Source organism: Rissa tridactyla, chromosome 9 (genome assembly GCF_028500815.1).
Source record: "Rissa tridactyla isolate bRisTri1 chromosome 9, bRisTri1.patW.cur.20221130, whole genome shotgun sequence".
NCBI classification, from domain to species: Eukaryota; Metazoa; Chordata; class Aves; order Charadriiformes; family Laridae; genus Rissa; species Rissa tridactyla.
Window position 1 is genome coordinate 16,113,465 of NC_071474.1, and position 18,176 is coordinate 16,131,640.

An 18,176-nucleotide genomic window follows, 5' to 3' on the forward strand; every position below is an offset into this window, starting at 1 on the left:
AGACTAGCCTTTGTCACTCAAAAGCCACAGATTTATTTAGCTTTCACATTATCATCAAGCAGGCAGAATGTCAGGAAATCCTGCTCTACTGTCCAAGTCACTGATACCTGTTTGATCTATTTCAAAGTCTGTAATATTTCTTGAAAATGCCTTCCTGGGATAGTTGAAATCTCTTGCTCTGTGATCAGAACCCATGCTAACTGGACGATGCACCACATGCAGGTGAAGGAAAAACATACTCCTCCTCCTGGGCTGAAGTGACCTGAAGGATGACACACTGGAAATCTGGGGAGTGGCCATCCAGATTCAGAGATACAGTGTGCGACCAAATATATAAGTGGTTAGGTGTGTGCATCCATTTCCTTCCTAGGACTGGGTCTATCGTTAGAGGGGCACTTCCCTAAGTAATATTTAGTCATTGTGGTTGAGCTATTAGTAAGTACCCTTAACTACTTAGTCCTCCCTGCACTCCCTCCTAATAATTTTACTTCAGTTACGCCCAATGATATCTTCTGTATTGATTATAACTTTACTTCTTTTCCTATTATTGTAATGATTTATGCACGGAGGAAATGAGACAATTCTTGGTGACAGGATAAGATTTTTTATATGACTTCCAATAAACTTCTTTTTAGTATGTAGAAAGAAAATAAATAATAGAACCAGATTTTCCACTTGTACTTCACAACTTTTATGCGCAGCTCCCCATCCCAGCTGTGTGTTTGAACAGGTGCTGGGCTGGGAAATTCCCAGAACTGCTAAATGCCCATGTGTACCATTCTGAGATGGAGGCCCTAAACTAGATCTAAAACAAGGGGGAAGCCAGACAACCAAGAACTTCAGTAGCATCTGTGCAGATGTTTTAGACAACTGCCTGGTTGCTTTGTTGGTTAGAAAAATGTTCCATCATCTTCTGCCCGGAAGAACTTGCTGTTCTGCTTCTATCATAAAATAGGGCTGAAGCAGAATACAGTTTTTCCCCTTCTCCCTCGTCTATCTTTCCTTTTCTGGGGAGAAATAAAGGTGAAAGGTGTCTTGTCTTCCCCTTTGTAAGCTAAAAGAGGTCAGTCCAATACATGCAGCGATTGCCTGGCCTTAATGCTCCCGGTCCCTGAAATATGTCAATTTCTTATACTTACAGAAGAACTTGCACTTCACAATTTATTTCTGCCTCTAAAATTTCCTTATGTTCTGCCACATTGACTATACTGAAATCAGTCTTTTGCAAGAGATCTATCCTTCGATACTATCTCCAGGGAGTGGAATATGATTTTATATGCAGCTACCTAACAATGGAACTGCGGTGGGGTGTGCCTGTTTTCTACCCTCCTGCCTACCTTAACCAGTTCAATTATGTGACTGGCCAAGTCACACCCCTGTGTGAACAATGCTGCTGCTCCTGTGCTGTGTTATTTTTACATGACATTTATGCTGAACTGTCCTGTCTGCACGGACTGACTAAACTGCAACCTACCGCTGAAGAATGAATGACAGGCTTCTAGCATCGCACGTGTGTGTCAGGCCACATTGCTATGGGCTGTGACCCAGTTGTTAACCGAATGGGAGACCTACCTGAAAGAGGAAATGGTGAAGATGAATCAAGGGGTGGTACTTTTTCTGCTGAATCAGAACTGGATTGATGCCCTATGTGCTTCAGCAAAATCTGAAGTGATGCCATCTAAATCCCCGAGTGTTTGTGATTGAAAAATGATAGTGCTGTTTTTCCAATTCATATGCGGCCACATATTCATGATAAGTGAAACTGTCCTATATTTGTCTCAATATATTTCATATCTCTCAGTTGATTTTGGTAAAGTCCAAGCTTTTATTTTTTATTTAATAAAATAAAAGCCATGACTATAGCTGTGTAAATATTATGACTTATAGACATGCTCAATCAAAAGCCCTTGCAAATAAGGCTAAAAATATCTATTTTTCCTGAAAAACATGGCCTTCTAGGGCTTTGCAGCCTTCTTTAAAATCTTAGCAGTAATTTTTATTCACTATAAGTTGCTTTTTAACAGTCTTGAGTCTGCAAATCATTGCTACCAGATGTAATCCTCATTTTTTTCTAACTGCTAAGTGCACAAAGTGTGTGAAATACGCTGACATACGTATATATGCATAAAGGTACATGGCAGAATCCTCTTACTATTATCCTTATCTGATTGGCTTCGATGAACTTGCACTGTATTCTTGCCCAGAAAGGGCTTTGAGTGACTAACCCATTCTCTTTCATCCTTTCTGTCTCTTCTAGGGGAAATGGTAGTGCATGTTGCATTATATTATTTATTGAACTATCTAGCATTTTGTGACTTTATTGATATATAGTTAAAAAGTACTTTGAGAACCTCAACAGGAAGATGCACATTAAGTAGAAAGTAGGCCAACAATTAAAAGGGGAAAACATTAAAAGAAACATTTATTGCAATTATAGTCTGTGACTTTACATTATCAATAAAGATGGAATCAAGCTGTTATTGCAGGTAACTCCAGGAACTTCCTTCTTTTATTCAACCATAACTGGAATAATTCAATTCAGCCACAACTGAAATAATCACATAAAATGGGTACTAAGGGCATATTCTGCATTTCAGACTCCTGGTGTGGAAATTCCTAATTATAGATTTGTATACGTGAGATGAGCAGGGGAGGCTCTGAGTTTCTGTAGTAATCCTGTATTAGCCATGTACCAAGAATGTTAACTGACAGCAAACAGTTGTATTGATTGGTTTGAGAAGAGGTATGATGCTTATAGCTAAACCAAGCTGGACGTTCAGATAGCTGCATGTGTTATGTTGCTTCAAAAGGGCAACTATAAACCATAGTAGCTCTAAATGCAGCAAAGATGAAATATTGCTCAAGACAAGAACTGTACAATATTATATATTGGTTTGTGTATTGCATATAAGGGGACCTATGACTACTGAATTTGCGGGCTCAGTTCCTGTTATGCGTCGCCTAACAAGCTGTTAGCAGGCTAAAATTTTCATGCTAGCTGTAATGCCCAAAAGAGAGAGCTTGAGAGACACCATGCTGAGCTAAGTGTGTGTCTGTAGAATACAAGGGTGAAAGCTAGCAGAAAAAGGAAACAGCTCTGAGGAAAAATAGGTGATGAAGCCCACAGGTCGTACTGAGTCTGCTTCTGAAATATTTCATGTGCATCTGTCCATTTGATAATCTCTGCTATAAATGGGTTTCATGCCTTAGGGATGATGAAGGCAGAATAGATTTTAATCCCCCTGGAAAGTGAAGGCTATTAGAAGTTAATTATAACACCTCATTTTTGTGGCAATACAAATGGGACTTTATAACCTTAATGACCACAGGTGTGAGTTCTTGTTCAATTTGTAACTCTGCAATTATTCCCAAATCCCACAGGATTAATATTCCAGTTGATCAAGTGTTATTGGAACTTTTCTTCTTCCTCTGGACTCTGTCAGCAGTTAGCCTCAAGATGGAGAGGAGATTTTGATGAAAAAGAATCAGCCTTTTATCTTGCCCACATTTAGGCGATATGTTAAGGTAAGACCAGGCTACCTGCTCCTGCAGAAATTCTTTTACGATCTGCTATTTAGTGACGGCAGACCTACTTCCTACTCCATGTATTGTATGCTCTGTCGCCCAGCTTGTGACCAAGGGCTTTTCACGTAGAGGCCTGTTGATTCTGTGACATCCTGTTTCATTTTTCCCACAGCATAAGATCTTTGGTCCTCCTGGGAAAAAGATTTCAGTAATGTTGGTGGTGGGGACCAATGTAGCCTGCAAAATAATGAAGAAGGTGCCTACACTTTGAATTTCTTGCAATTTCTGGGTAATTATATTAGCTGTTTCACAACAACTATTGCTCCAGATATTCATACTATAGTGTCATCTTGTAATTAACCTGCTGTGCCTTTGGATCATTGCATTCACAAAGCGCTGGCAGGTTTTGAACTGAAAGCTCAGCAGCCTGGTCAGATTATGTTCTGCCACTACATTGTATATTGTCTATGAGCAGTCTGTATGACCCTGTATACCTCTTGTGTAGTCTGTCCAACTGTAAAAATTAGTAGAATACTCTTGTTTTAGTCAAACTTATTCACCCAGAAAGTAAGTAGTGACTTACTTTCTATTCCCCCATCCTGTTTCTGTAACCTAGTGCCATGTGCAAACCACAGACAGCATGAAATGCTCACAACAGCGTACTATGACCCTTGCAGGGAAAAAGAGCTGTAAACTGTGGCAAATCTACTTCAGACTGCATCAGAGCCAGGGAGGTAAGGTCACGGGTCCTGGCAAACAGGGACAAGCTGAAACCAAGCAGACTTTTCTCCCTGATCTTTCAGGGAGCGAAAGAGGGAGTGACTCTACGAATTGTCTCTTCTTGGCTTAAGTCTCCATTGGGGGTGAGAGAGAATGGCAAATGTGGAATAATGCGCGGCAACCAGAAATATATGCAGAGCTTGCCCCAGGCAAGGACATATGCTGGGCACAGGAGTTCCTTTCAGAGCAGAGAACTGTTGCTTGTTAGAAGCCTGTCACTTTTACCACTACGGGTGGGCAGTCTGTCATATCGAGGCTGAAAAGATAGTGGTCACAGGTCCTGTCACAGGAGAGCTGTCAAGAAAGCAAACCCACAATTCAAGCACCTCCTGAATCAGTAGTTTTATAGCCCTCCTAGCTTGTCTTCCATGAATTTATCCATCTCCTTTTTAGAGAACTTGTACTTTTCATAATCAGAGTATCCTCTGCCATAATTTTTTTTTTGCATGTAGATGGGGTGCCTGGTTTACTTCAAATCCATTGTTCCCAAGGGTAGGAAATAATGAATAGCCATTCCCCATTCACTCCTACATACCAGTCATGATCTTCTATGCCTTTGTTGTCCGTTCCCCAACATTTCCTTTTGTGCAAGCTGAAAACCTCAAATCTGTTCATCCTGTCTGCATATAAAAATAATTCTATAACTTTGAGCTTTTTTGCAGCCCTTCTGTGTATGTCTCGTATTGCTGCAATGTCTTCTCTTGAGCTTCCTTTCTCCTACCTGGAGGTACCAGGTGTTCACTCAATACTAGCAGCTGGCTCCATAATCCCTGTAGCGTATCAGAGCTTTGGGGATGGAGAAAAAGTCATTCCAAATGTTGCTTTCATGCAAAGACAGGTATTTGTTGATTTTTTTTTTTCCCCCTCTTTTTTTCTTTTTGAGTCTCACTTCTACATGTTCATCTCAGCTTTGGCAGAGCTTAGAGATTATACAGTATTTTCAAATGCTTACTATGCACATAGGACCACACGGCCTGCCCAAGGGCTGAAGAGACTGCAGGTGGGTGCACAGCCAACTAGCAAGGCTGAAAACAAACTGGACTTCTTACTACACTTGTGCAGCTTGCTGACAGGGGGAATTATCAAAATTCTCAAAGTTGATTCAGACCGTGCAAATTCTCCCAGAAATCAGATTATGGTGCCTTACTCTCTCATGCTGTAGTGTATGGGAAGGGAGGTCCTTTCCCATAGTGTGGCACAAGTTTAATCTCTGTCCCTGTTCTTAGAAAAGCAGATCTGCTTGTGTCTTGCACTGACTAGACAGCATTGTATATGCACCTTTTCCCAGAGGGGAATGAAGTCCAGAAGGCACAACTTCTTACTAACCAGGAGAATCTCACAGGTATATGAACTCCTTCCCAGCTGAAACCACAAAGGCCACCAGCTGGCTGCATACCAGAATTTAAATTGAGACATTTCTGCTCACGAGGAACAACTAATGACCACTGCTAAGGGAGCCCAGTGGGTAGGCGACATACTTGAGAAGAAATATGTTCATGTTGTTGAAGATAAACCTATTCTCCACCTGCAAACCCACTCTGAAAGCAACACTACAACCATGAGTTAAGACAGTGGATAATTCATATGGAGATGCAATTGTTTGCAGGCACAAGACACCATCACACACAAAAAAATAATCATGTAACTTGCAGCCGATCTTCAGTTTAGAGAAACACAAATACAAGTGGTTGTTCTAGCTCATTTGCCGTGGGCTATATTACCTCCTCAGGTGGAAAAGAGAATAGTAGCTGGGAAAACAACAGAAAAATATGCTGAATGCTAAATGCAGACCCTTCATTCATTCCTTTTGGCCTGGGCAATGCTGTCGTCCTCTCTTCCTCAGATCCTTGTCATGTTGATAGCTCGGTATCTTGCCCTGGGAACAGAGAACCGACAGACAGAAGAGAATGGACGCATTGTACACAGAGGGTGAGGCACTGGTAGTTCGGTGCAGTTTCCATTCTTTCCAATGCAAATTACTTCCCTCTTTTCAGCATTCTCCAAATCGGGAACCAGCATGATCATTACCATCATAACGGGCAAAGACATTACATAGCCATAACTGTGTTTTCATAGAATGGTTAGAGTTGGAAGGGACCTTAAAAATCATCTAAGTTCTAACCCCCCTGCCCTGTGTAGCGACACCTCATGGTAAACCAGGTTGCTCCAAGCCCCGTCCAGCCTGGCCTTGTTCAAGTTAATTACACGGAGACAGAGGAGAATCTACTTCAAAAACGCTATTACAGATGTTTGTTCTGCGCTTTCTTTCAAACAAAAGCATATCCTTTGATGCCCGAGGAACGCGCCGCTTGGTGACAGAGGCGCAAGGCTGCGGATGAAGGTTGTGCTCCCTAAAACATCGGGAATGCTGAAATCCACGCCTGCAAGCTGGCTCCGGGAACGCAAATTCCGCGGGGGACGGGCCGGGGAGGGGGAAGCGGAGCCTCCTGCGGAGGCTCCGCTTCCCCCTCCCCGGCCCGCCCCCCGCCGGGGCAGCTCCGCGGCCATGTGCGCGGGGGCGGAGCGGTTCCGCCGGCCAAAGGCAACCGCAGTCAGCGCTGGTCGCCCGGGCGGGGATGCTGCGCTACAGCTCGGGGCTCACCCTCACCGCCACCACCCCCCGGAGGTCGGCCGGCAGCGACGGCCGCGCCCGGCGGAAGGTGCGCGGGGTAGTGCGGAGCGGCGGGGAGGAGGGGGGGACGGGACGGGACGGACACGACAGCCGGGAGGGAGGTCGGTCCCGCGGGCTGTGGAGTGGGGTGAAGGGGCGGTTTGACAGCACCCCTCCCCCCGTATAGTTTACCTGCAGAGCCTTTTTTCTTTCTTTTTTTTTTTTTTTTTTTTTTTTTTTTTGCTTATTTTCGGTGTTTTCAGGTGAAGTTTGCGGTGCGTGAGGACATCTTTTTTGCGCGTTCGTAGTAGGAGCTGGGAAATTAAAGAGCTTTTGGGGTGTCCTGCGAGGCTTTTGTTAGTGCTAGTGCCTGGCTGTTCTTCTGGAAACCTGCGAGGAAGGTGTGCTTGTGTTGGAGATTCTCTCCCCCCCGCCTCTTCAAATCTGCCTTGATATTTACAAATGAGAACTTGCCTCTCCAGACTCTCTCTGTCAGGAGGAAGCTCACCGTAACGATTTAGATGGCAATAGTAGCTTATTTTTATAATCAGATCCTCAAATACAGAAATACAATTGACTGATTTTTTTTTTTTTTAATTCTCATAAATAAATCTAAACAGTAATGCTAAATAATAATGCCATACTAATCTGTTGGAAAAGACTTCTAAAAAGTTGTTAAAACTCTGGCAGGTATGACAGGAATGTCTCTACAGCCGCCCTGCTTTAAATAGCCCTTTTTTGCTGCTGTAACCCCATTGCTATCGTTCTGAGTGCACATTCCATGTGTGAAGAAATAAGTTGAAATAATTGATAAGCTTGTCCTTACAACAAAATACAATCGTGTGATCTTGCTGCTGCTTGAATTACTTAGTGATTATTTTGATACTCCGAAAATATGAGTTCATAATTGAAACAACGAAGAATATCATGTTGCTATATTTTACGTGATAACAGGAAGGTCAGGCTCTTGCCCAGAAAAACTCTGGCCTTCATAAAAATGAAATTGATCATGTATATGGAAAAATTAAGACTATTTTGAAATCATAGTTGTGTTCACTATATGTCTTCCTTGTTCTCACTGAGTTTTCCTGTTTCAGTATTTTTTAAAGAAGTTAAAGCTAAGAGAATTTGTGTTTAAGTGATATTTTTCTTATTTTCATTGCCACGATATATTTCTCAGGGATGACGGAAAATTAACTTGACTTGGTGCATTCCCTTAAGGAAACTGGTAAAATCCTGATTTACAAATAAAACCCACTGGGAAGCTGCTGTTCCTTTTTTTTTTAGTGAAATATGAATCCCTTACCATGAGTTGTCAAAAGAGGAGAGTAAGACAGAGTAAATGCTGAATAAATGAAAGATGTGTGTCACATTCCTGTGTGCCTGTGGTCACAGGAAAAGTGCCCTTTAATTGTGTGGGGAATCTCATAGCAGAGATTTCATAAATGGAGCAAGCTAATCAACAGATAAACGACTAAAGAAAGTATTTTCTTCTTTGCTTTTTAGGACTGACTGAAATTAAACACTCGCTTTTCTGCTTTCACCTTCAAAAGTCTAAAACTAACACTGGGTCTCAGGCAAAGGGAGTGATTTTTGGCCATTGAGCTGGTAGGTTAGCAGATAGTTACTCAATAGACGTGTTATCCCCAAACCATTTTATTATCAAACATTAGAAAGATCAACAATATTAAATTCTGGTGATGTTGACTCTAAGTTGATTTGAAGCTACATCAATATTGAACCACATGTTCCCTGGGGGGGTACTGTAAAAATCTTAGATCGGGACTGGTTGTTAGTAGAACAGCTTGTATTTTTCTATTGCTCTACTAGTAACTTCGGTTATTCTACAAAAATAGTGCTTGTTATCTTAATGCTAGCTCTGTAATTATTTAAGTACATACTTAATTATGATCAATGCCTTTCTGGGGGCTTTGTTTTTTAGAAGGGGGGAAGAGGAGGCTGAGGAGCAGTACTCAAACTGAATTTGTTTTAAGTTGCACCCTGGTGATTTGAGTAGGATGGTGAACATGAATGTGGATTGTGGATCTGGGCCATGAATTCTTAACATTTTTAGCTAACCTAGATTGGCTTTTTTCTTAAGTGCCATATTGCAGTAGCTGTCATCTACACTGTCCTACTAGCCTTTTAGAAATTTGGCAAAGAGCATGTCTTCACCTGTTAATTTCCATTGCACTCAGCAAACTTTTGCTGTCTGGTATTGTGCTGGGCTGAACCTGTCAGTCTTTGGTTTCCTGTCTGTGTATTTGTTTCACAAATGATGTCAGTTGGACTTTGGAAATACTGTTCCTGGGTTGTTGGTGTCAAAAAGCCAGGAGTGAACATAAAATATTGGCATAATTACTTACATTGTTGGCTTGCCAAAGCTACAGATGCTGCAAATCAAACTAAAATCTGGTAGTCTAGAAAGGCTGACACCTGGTTCTTCTTCTACCCAGTATTTCTTTTTAAAAGTTACGGTGACAAAGTTACAATGTCAATGACATAACGGTAGGGTGGCTGTGTCTGTCCCTGTTTTTCTTCACTTGTTCTTACTGTCAGGCAGCAGTTGAAGGAAATTGAATCACAGCCTTTTCCCTGCTAGGGGAGTTCTCTTCCATTCTCCTCCCCGCTTTCTCTTTGCATAACCCTGTTTGTTTCTGGAAATTACCCCTTCATCCTCAGTTGTACATTACTCTGCCACTGTTTAGCACTGAGTCGACGCTTTTCCTGTTGCGATCTCATTTCCATTTTAAGGCATCACTGCAGCAGTGTTTTGCTGTTGGAGGAGGGCTCCTGCGATTTCCATGTCAGCCTTGCTCGTTCGTTTGGTCAAGTAAACTTGCTGACAAATGGTAGTGTGTTCATTCAGGAAGCACTGCATAGCAAGGCCAGTATAGGTACAGTATTCATAATTGCTTCTGGAGGTTAGAGGGAAAAAGCGGTGCCTGCTGTTTTTCCCTTCCAATCTCTATAGCGTTCTTGAGTTTTAACAGATTGGCCTGTAGTTTTGTCCTAAGGTAGAGTGCGTCATTTGTGGCCCAGGAGGAGCAGCAGTGAATGGCTATATGTTTGCTGCTGTTTCCCCAGGGATGCTGAGGAAGTCCTATTGTTATAAACAATAGCAAGAGTACAGCCTGTATAAGTTTGTCCCAGTGAGGAATTGGGTGGTACTTTGTCACTTCTGTACAGGCCTCAGTGGGCATGACTTCAAGGCTGGAATCCTTAGATGATTGCCAATGCCACCCTCTGTTTGGCATTTGCATGCAACAGTAAAGCATTAAAACTTTGTTTTCTGTCAGAAATACTGCCAAAAATACAATACTGATTTGAGGTGTTATAAAAGTAAGGAACTAGTGTGGAAATGAGGAAGTGAGGGGGGAAAGAAAAGTGATTCAGAGGAGTAATAGAGAAGGAAACGTGAAATGTACAACCCTTTGGTTGCACAGTGGTTTTAGTCTCAACAAACTACTGTTATATTAATTATATATTTATTGTATAATTTACATTTCCAACCTAGTTGTTGTTATTTGACTGCCATCTGTACTGGGCTTCTGTTATTTCCTTCATAGTGACCCTGTAACACATCAATTGCTGTAATGTGACAGGCAGTTGTGATTCACTAACTGGTATACAGGTACAGGGATAATTACTTATTTACAGTCACTGCACTGTGAATCTCCAAGTATGCTGGCTATAATTAGTTCCATACTGACTAACAGGCAAGGCATTTGCCATCTTCAGAGAATCACACACAACTCCATTTCTCCTAGCTTTGAGTTGCCAATCATTATGTTTCTTTTTATCTGAGGTATTTTTTTCATGTTTCCTCCTAATAATCCTTTCATTCCTTCTAGTCCAGTTTTCCTTCATTTGAAGTCACCGTAAGAAAAAGTTGGCCTCGTCTATCACTTCCTGCACAGCACAGCACAAATTCAGTTCTATTTCCTATTTATGGGTCTGGGCTTTCTTTGTTTGCCTACATGGAGGAATGCCAGACTCTGTTTCCCTTCTTGTAAACAGGCATGTTTTAAGAGGAAAGAGCCTTGCTAAGTTAATGGGGGAAAAAGAGCAGGGGAAGATGGAAATGAAATAGGTGAGAAAAGGTGGTATTAATTACTCTATGAAGCAATGAGCTCCAAAGTTGACGAGTTTATTATTAATATATCTCTATAACTAACTTGTAAGCAGGAAGCACCTCCAGCTTCTGCAGTATACGGGGAAACTCTGGTGTTCTCAGAAGAACAAACACAGCAGTCAATCAGTGTCGAAAGCCAATGTGCAAGGGTTCATAATTTTTAAACGCATTTCATTGTTTCAGAATTCTTTAGCAAATATGAAAGCATAACCTGCTTTTATTATAAATTTTGGGGGTTTTATGTCACTTCCTCTGTGGCTTCTTGGTCTAGATTTGCTAGCGTACCGCTGAATGATGAATTAATGGTGGGGAGCTCACTGCATAAAAAGTAGCCTCCACAGTTGTGCCTAAAGAGTAGGTTATATTTCACCTTGATCTTACTATAGATGACATTTTTTTTTTCTTCTTCTTTATAATATAGACACAGCTCACATTTTTTATAGGAACGTTATCTGTATCTCAGGACACTCTTCCTTATTGGTAGGCCTTGCAGACCTAAAAGACCAAACTGAGAGAAGAAGATGGAAAGCAGTACAAAGTAGCATTTTTTTAATAGAGTTGACAGCATATAAGTAGTCTGAACACTGTTCATTTCTCGTCTCAACATATTTAAAGAAAGACTGGAAGAAAAATAGTGAAGTTGCTGCAGATATTTGCAGATAGTTCTTCCAATTGCTTTTGCGTGGCAAGAAGAAAAAGTTAATGCTTGTTTGAAAAGTTGAAAAAGGTCCGTTGTTTGGAAACAGGGAAAAAGGGGAATCCGTGTGATGATGCTGAACAGTTGTGCTCTGAGGAGGTTGTGTCGTAAAGAGCCCTGAAAGCAAAGTCAAGTTACCTTAAGTGATATGAGACAGTTGGAAGAAATGAACTATAAAATGGTAAAATTTGGAGTCTATGAAAAGGACTTTGTTGCTGTTCTCTGAATGTCTGTGGGCAGAAAAAGGAAGTGCTGTAATGGCCAAGATATGAGCTGTGAGCTTGGGCAAGTGTGATGGAGAGGTTTATTTCAGAGAGAAGGTACACATTCAGCATGACTGGAGGTAAGTAGTTAGGAAAAACTAGAGAGATCTAGATCAGATGACATGCTGGGCTATCGAAGAACAGTAGTGATGGCCCACAGTAATCATGAAAGAGATATTTTAAACATTTTGAGAAAGAGCTTTAAGAGCCTGTTTGTTGTCAACAGGCAGCTGGGATTTCACAGGAAGGTATTCTGCAGCTTCCAATTCGGACAGAAATATTTCTCATTTCATCATTTACTATGCGCTGTTTAGGACTTGTAGTTGTTTTCCACAAAAATGTCTCATGAATAGGACTAAGACTGACAGTTTTAACCAAGTTCCTTGTACGAAATGTGTTGCGTTAAAAATATTGCACCAAAGATCTCTCAGCCAAAAGCAAGGTGAACTGCAACTGGGCATAGGAAGGTATCAGCCTTCTTTGCCTGTTTCCTCAGCAAGAGAATAGCTTTTCTGAAATCAGATAGGAACCAATACCTCTTAAACTTTCTCTGAAGCATTTTGAAGCTTATTTTTTACAAATGACTTGTATGTATCAGATTTCAATAATACTCCTGTTCACATTCGGTGGAACTGCAGTACCGAGGTATCCTTGGATCAAATACTTGGATATATACTGAACGGAAAAGAGGCATTTACTCCAGAATACACTTTGTGTTTTTAAATAAGCCCTTTTGAAGATTAAAAGTATGCCAAATCTGCAAACGAAACTGAGAAGCTAGAAGATGATGTTCATTGTTCTGTTACCTCAGCTCTCAATGTCATTTATGAGTACATAAAAGCATATTGTTGATTGAAATGGATTTCTGCTATTTCAAGTATGTAATTATGGGGATGCCCTTGAATTATTTCTTGCCAGCTAAAAACCCCTCCAACCTTTAAAAAATAATCTTTTGTCAGCTATGACAAAAGGTAGAAGGTATAAAATAGTAAATTAAAACTTGAATGTTAGTAGAGTTCATTCTGTAAAGCAAATTATTAAAATAGTTTTTTGTAATGCTTAAAGCTAAAAACAAGCCTTTGTTTTTCTTTCAGATGAATGTCTGTAGGTTACGCTTAACGGTACCACCTGATGAAAGCTCACAGCCTGAACAGGGCATGAAGGAACCGGAAAGAAAGAAAAATGTAAGTTTTAAGAATCAAAGTTAAATTCTGTGTAAACAAGGAGTAAATATTGCTATCCACAGAAGCTGATACTAGTTGTTTTGGGAGCCCAAAGCCCAGTCATCTTGGAAGACTGAAGAACATGTGGAAGATGAGCAGGTCAGCTGTGAGCTTTGAGCCTGAGCCTGGGAGTTGGTGATAGCAAAACTGCATGTAAAATGGGATGGGAGCAGAGCAACAGCAACAGAGATTGTAGGTGGCTTTTGACCGAGGTACCTTTAAGTCTTGATTATTTAATATTTATATATTAAAGAGTAGGAAACTGCTATCAAGAGCAGGATCTTGCATTAAACAGGACCTTGATCCTCACTTGAAGGGGATTTTATGTTTCATGTAGGCTTAACAGTGGGCTAGATTTGAGCCTTAATGCGTATGGGAGCTGGCTTGCCTGGGACGTAGATGTTTTGCTGTGTTGGCTAATTTTGGTAATGACTGATGTACTAATAAGAAATAAAAAAATAATTCAGTATTGTTGTGAAGTGAAAGTGATTTGAAGGTCACGTGTGGAAAAGGGTTCAGAACGGCAGTTTGTAGAAGTAAGTGGCGTGCACCCAAAAAAATATCTTGCAGCAGCTTTGGTGCAGAACGTGTTCTTTAAGAGCTGTTTCAGAGCAACAGATGATGTTTAATTTGTCTTAAGGACGGAGACTAAAAAGGGAAGCTGGACAGGCTCCACAACTTCACCACATAGAATCATAGAATCTTCGTGGTTGGAAAGGACTTTTGAGATCATCGAGTCCAACCATACACACACAAAAAAACCCCAAACCCCTACAATCTCTGCCACTAGAGCATGCCCTGAAGTGCCACATCTACACGTTTCTTAAATACCTCTAGGGATGGTGACTCAACCACCTCCCTGGGCAGGCTGTTCCAGTGCCTGACCGCTCTTGCAGTAAAGTAATCCCTCCTAACATCTAACCTAAACCTCCCCTGCCGCAACTTCAGACCATTTCCTCTGGTCCTGTCATTATTTACTTGCGAGAAGAGGCCAACACCCACCTCTCTCCAACCTCCTTTCAGGTAGTTGTAGAGGGCAATGAGGTCTCCCCTCAGTCTCCTCTTCTCCAAGCTAAACATGCCCAGCTCCCTCAGCCTCTCCTCATAAGACTTGGTCTCCAGACCCCTCACCAGCCTGGTAGCTCTCCTCTGGACATGCTCCAGCACTTCAATGTCTCTCTTGTACAGAGGGGCCCAGAACTGAACACAGTACTCGAGGTGAGGCCTCACCAGTGCCAAGTACAGAGGCACCATCACTTCCCTACTCCTGGCTTTCTCACCCTTTTTGCTCCTTTGGCAGCCAAAATTAAACCCAACCCTACAAAACAGTAAGGGGAGAACAGAAACACTCAACGTTTGCGGGGTGGACAGCAGCAGCGTTGGGATCAGAAGACCAATGGTGGCAGAGAGCACGGGGAACAGCCAGAAGGGAACAGGCAGGGAGAGCCCCAAGCAGCAGAGACAACCTTAAAAATGCCCCGGCACATTTACACTTTGATAAACCAAAATCAAACAAGAAGTTGGATAAGTTTACCAGACCCAATGTCTGAATAGCAATATGACAATGGGAAGCAAAACAACAGTAGGATTTATTTGAAATCATTTCTCAGTGGTAATCAGAAGCAAAAGTTACTGTAAAATGACTCAGGAAGACAAACATTTTAAAGCAATAAAAATAAATGCAAAGTAAAATGGTCAAGATAAAAGTTCCTTATCAGATTATTTCTTATGCTGGAATTTTGTATACACTCAGCTTTTCATACACTGCCTTGGCAGAGTAATAGGTCCTTGAAGATCTATAAATGTTACTTACAGAATGGATTAAAGAGGCCTTAATGCAAACTAAATTTGGGCCACCATTGAATGGTAATAATTCATTTTGTACATATTTCATTAAATTTGTACATAATTGATTAAACACTAGTTGTAGCACTTAAGAGTAGCTTCTGCCACCACTTGCTCTGTCAGTCTCTTGTCAGTTGGTATGTGATTGCAGAAACCCTCGGACTGGCCTAAGAGTAATGTCAGTTTGTTTTTGAGGAGGATAGGTATTGACTCATGGCTTATGCACTTGACTGTGCTGAGTAGTGTAATAATAAGAAAGAAGTATGAATGGTTAAGGCTTGGACAATCTGTAGTGACTTTCTTAAAAGACCAATTTTTTCCCTCTTTGGGACTGTGTATTTAATGAGCGCTGTAGTTGCCCCATAGTACAAGTAAATGCAAGTGGGCTTTATGACAGAGAATGTTAAGGAGAGGATATGAAAGGTAATAAATACATTATTGGCCTCATTTTACATTCCAGTATATTGCACAGTGATTTTTAAGATATGGGTCCTTTTTAGATGGTATGTAATTTAATTTTTGTATGTTCTGAGTAGTTTTCTAAAGTTGATTACTTTTGCACAATTTAAAGTCCTTTTAGAATGCATAATACAGCCTTCAGAGCTAGGTGGGATCTAATTAGTCAATTTCATAACAATTAAGAATAATTGTGCTATAGCCCTAACAGATTGTATCGTCATAATGTATAGAAGCAGCTACAAAAAATCACTGATCATGAACTGTCTTTTCCTGGTGTCTCTAAAACAAGACAGTAATGTATTACCTGTAGATTTTTATTGTCTATGTAATGCATTGCCTTATGTATTTGAATTAGTTACACAGTAACTTACAGTGCACGCAGGACTCCTGACTAGCCACGCTGTGATACTTTTCTCTTACTGAAAAATTTAATTTAAAAAAAAAAAAAAGCAGTGATGGGGTATCTCTGCTGATCCACTGGTGTTCAACTGACTCTATGTTAATGAAATTGCTTAAAGCACTTTGAGAATAACAGGCTTTACAAATGTTAAATAATCCTCAGGCAGTCCTCTGAGAACTGTGCCCCCTTCTTGGAAATAGGGATAATAAAAATAAATTGGGGAACTTTTCAGTTTTCTGCCTTGCACTTTACAATTTAAGGTAAAAAAGTACAGCTCCACCAAGAATCAAATTTAACAGCAGATCTCTTGTTGGAATCTAGAGTTCTGTGCTGTCTTTAAATGCGGAGTATTAAGAAAATAGGAACATGGAAAATGTTTTTGGTATTTAAAATAAATTAGAGTGATTTACAGAAAAGAACCGCAGGGTTAATCTGCGGGATTGTACAGTTTTTGCTGGAGCGCTCAGGCAGATCAGGCACCGAATCGCCTGTTTGGGCTTGAGAAGTGCTGGAGAGAGGTGGACGCTTCCCTCTGCCTGCTGCTGCTGAGGGAGGAGAGCAGAGCCCTTGCTATGTCAAAGGGGATGCCAGAAAACTATAAATACACTGTGGCGTGACATTAGGTTGTAATCTCCTCTTTCAAATCTTTCATTAGAAGGAGGTGATTTTGAGCTGCCCTAATGTGACATAGTCATGGCTTACTGACTATTTGTTACTTTTCTGTAATGTAAAGTAATGGGAAGAGATGTTCCCATTACTGGAAAGAGATGTTCCAGTTGCAAAATCAGCTAGTGAATTGCACAGAAGCTCTTGCTAGTGCTCATCCTCCCGATAACTCGTTTTGGAGCTTGGTATCAGATCAGAACTGATTCTTCACTGGTTATGTTAGTAGCTGTTAGCTTAGCCTTTTTCATTGTGGTCCGAGTTTAGCAGAAAATGTGTGCTGTATTTCATTAAATCTGTACCAGTGTATTATTTCTAGATTAGCTTTTTTATTGATATACATCCATGAAATAAAAATGAACCAGTGTAAGAGATTAAAACAAAGTGATGGAGCTGGGGCAGTTTTATTCCAAGAAAACTGCTGTAGGCGTTACTGTACTAGGATGGCCTCTCCCCAGCTTTTGTGAAGGGGTGGCAGATAGTACACAGTCAGAAGCGCATCTCAAAAACTGAAGGGGGAGTGAACTTGCACTCCAGGGTGTCAGGATGGATTTTCATATTCTTATTTAGGCTGCAATACCTTGAAAGAAGCGAATGAAAACTGAAGTCAGAAGTAGAGGCCAGTTGGTTTGCTTTTTACAGGCTAAAAGCCTACTGCTAAATAGCTCTGAATTGTTAGCACTTTAGGTAGAGAGAAGCTGAAACTTTCCTGATTTTGTTCCATTACCTCTGTTAATGAGAGACAGTGGGTAACGGTAGTGTGAGGCTGTTTACTTCACCATGAAGTACAAAGGAATAGTGTGCTCATCAGATTGTATGCAAAATCTGCCTGTCCTGAAGCCTGCCTTGTCTTGCATAATAAAGGGCTACCAGACAATTGTATTGTCCCTCTTTGGGATTGGGCTTATTTTTATCCATCAGCCCCTTTCTTCACTGTCATGGCTAAATTTGGAAGTGCCCTTGGAAGCTACAGCTAGGCATTTGAGGGCAGAATATGGAGGTATGTATAGACAATTTTTCTTCTTCATTTGCACACATGGACAAGAGAATGAAAATGAGATAATACTCTAGAAATTTGTGTCACTTTCCTGTCTTTGTGGCTTTCAACAGAGCTTGAGCAGTGTTTAGTCTTAAACTCTAATTGGTACTTTGGCTGTATATATCCTCAAACTCTTTAATTTTTTTATGTTTTTAAAGCCAACGCAATCAAGAGGTGAAACTTTTTGCTTTCTAAGCAGGAATACCGAAGCATAGCAAACATTTTTTTTTTTCCCCAGCAAAAAAGTGGGCTGTCAAGAAGCCATAAAGGGAATTTGCTTCTGTATGTGATGGAGAGAATCAAGCAGAAACTTGTCAGGCCTGGATCAAAGAATGTGAGTGCAGTGAACGTGGGGCTGTTGTGCAGGTGGAATCTGGGACAGTGCCTGTTTTCACTGCTGATCTGCTGCTGCCAGCCCACTCCCATCAGCATAGCACAAGTTGTGTCATAACAAATGTGGTTCAGCTGCTACAGGTGGCTGATGTCACTGTTTCTCAGCCTCTGTAGCACTGAGTGCTTGATTTTTGATGTATACT

The 18,176-nt window shown here is 41.0% G+C and overlaps 1 protein-coding gene across 1 annotated transcript in view; it reads left to right on the plus strand.

Moving 5' to 3' along the window:
* Window positions 1–6,809: 6,809 nt before the first annotated feature.
* The window catches only part of MYZAP (myocardial zonula adherens protein), a 61,609-nt gene continuing 50,242 nt past the window's right edge, over window positions 6,810–18,176 (plus strand). The window contains exons 1-3 of the mRNA XM_054215490.1: window positions 6,810–6,965; window positions 13,106–13,195; window positions 17,879–17,974. Of these exons, the coding sequence (XP_054071465.1) occupies window positions 6,882–6,965; window positions 13,106–13,195; window positions 17,879–17,974 (270 nt within the window). The 5' untranslated portion in view covers window positions 6,810–6,881. The remainder of the gene's footprint in view (window positions 6,966–13,105; window positions 13,196–17,878; window positions 17,975–18,176) is intronic.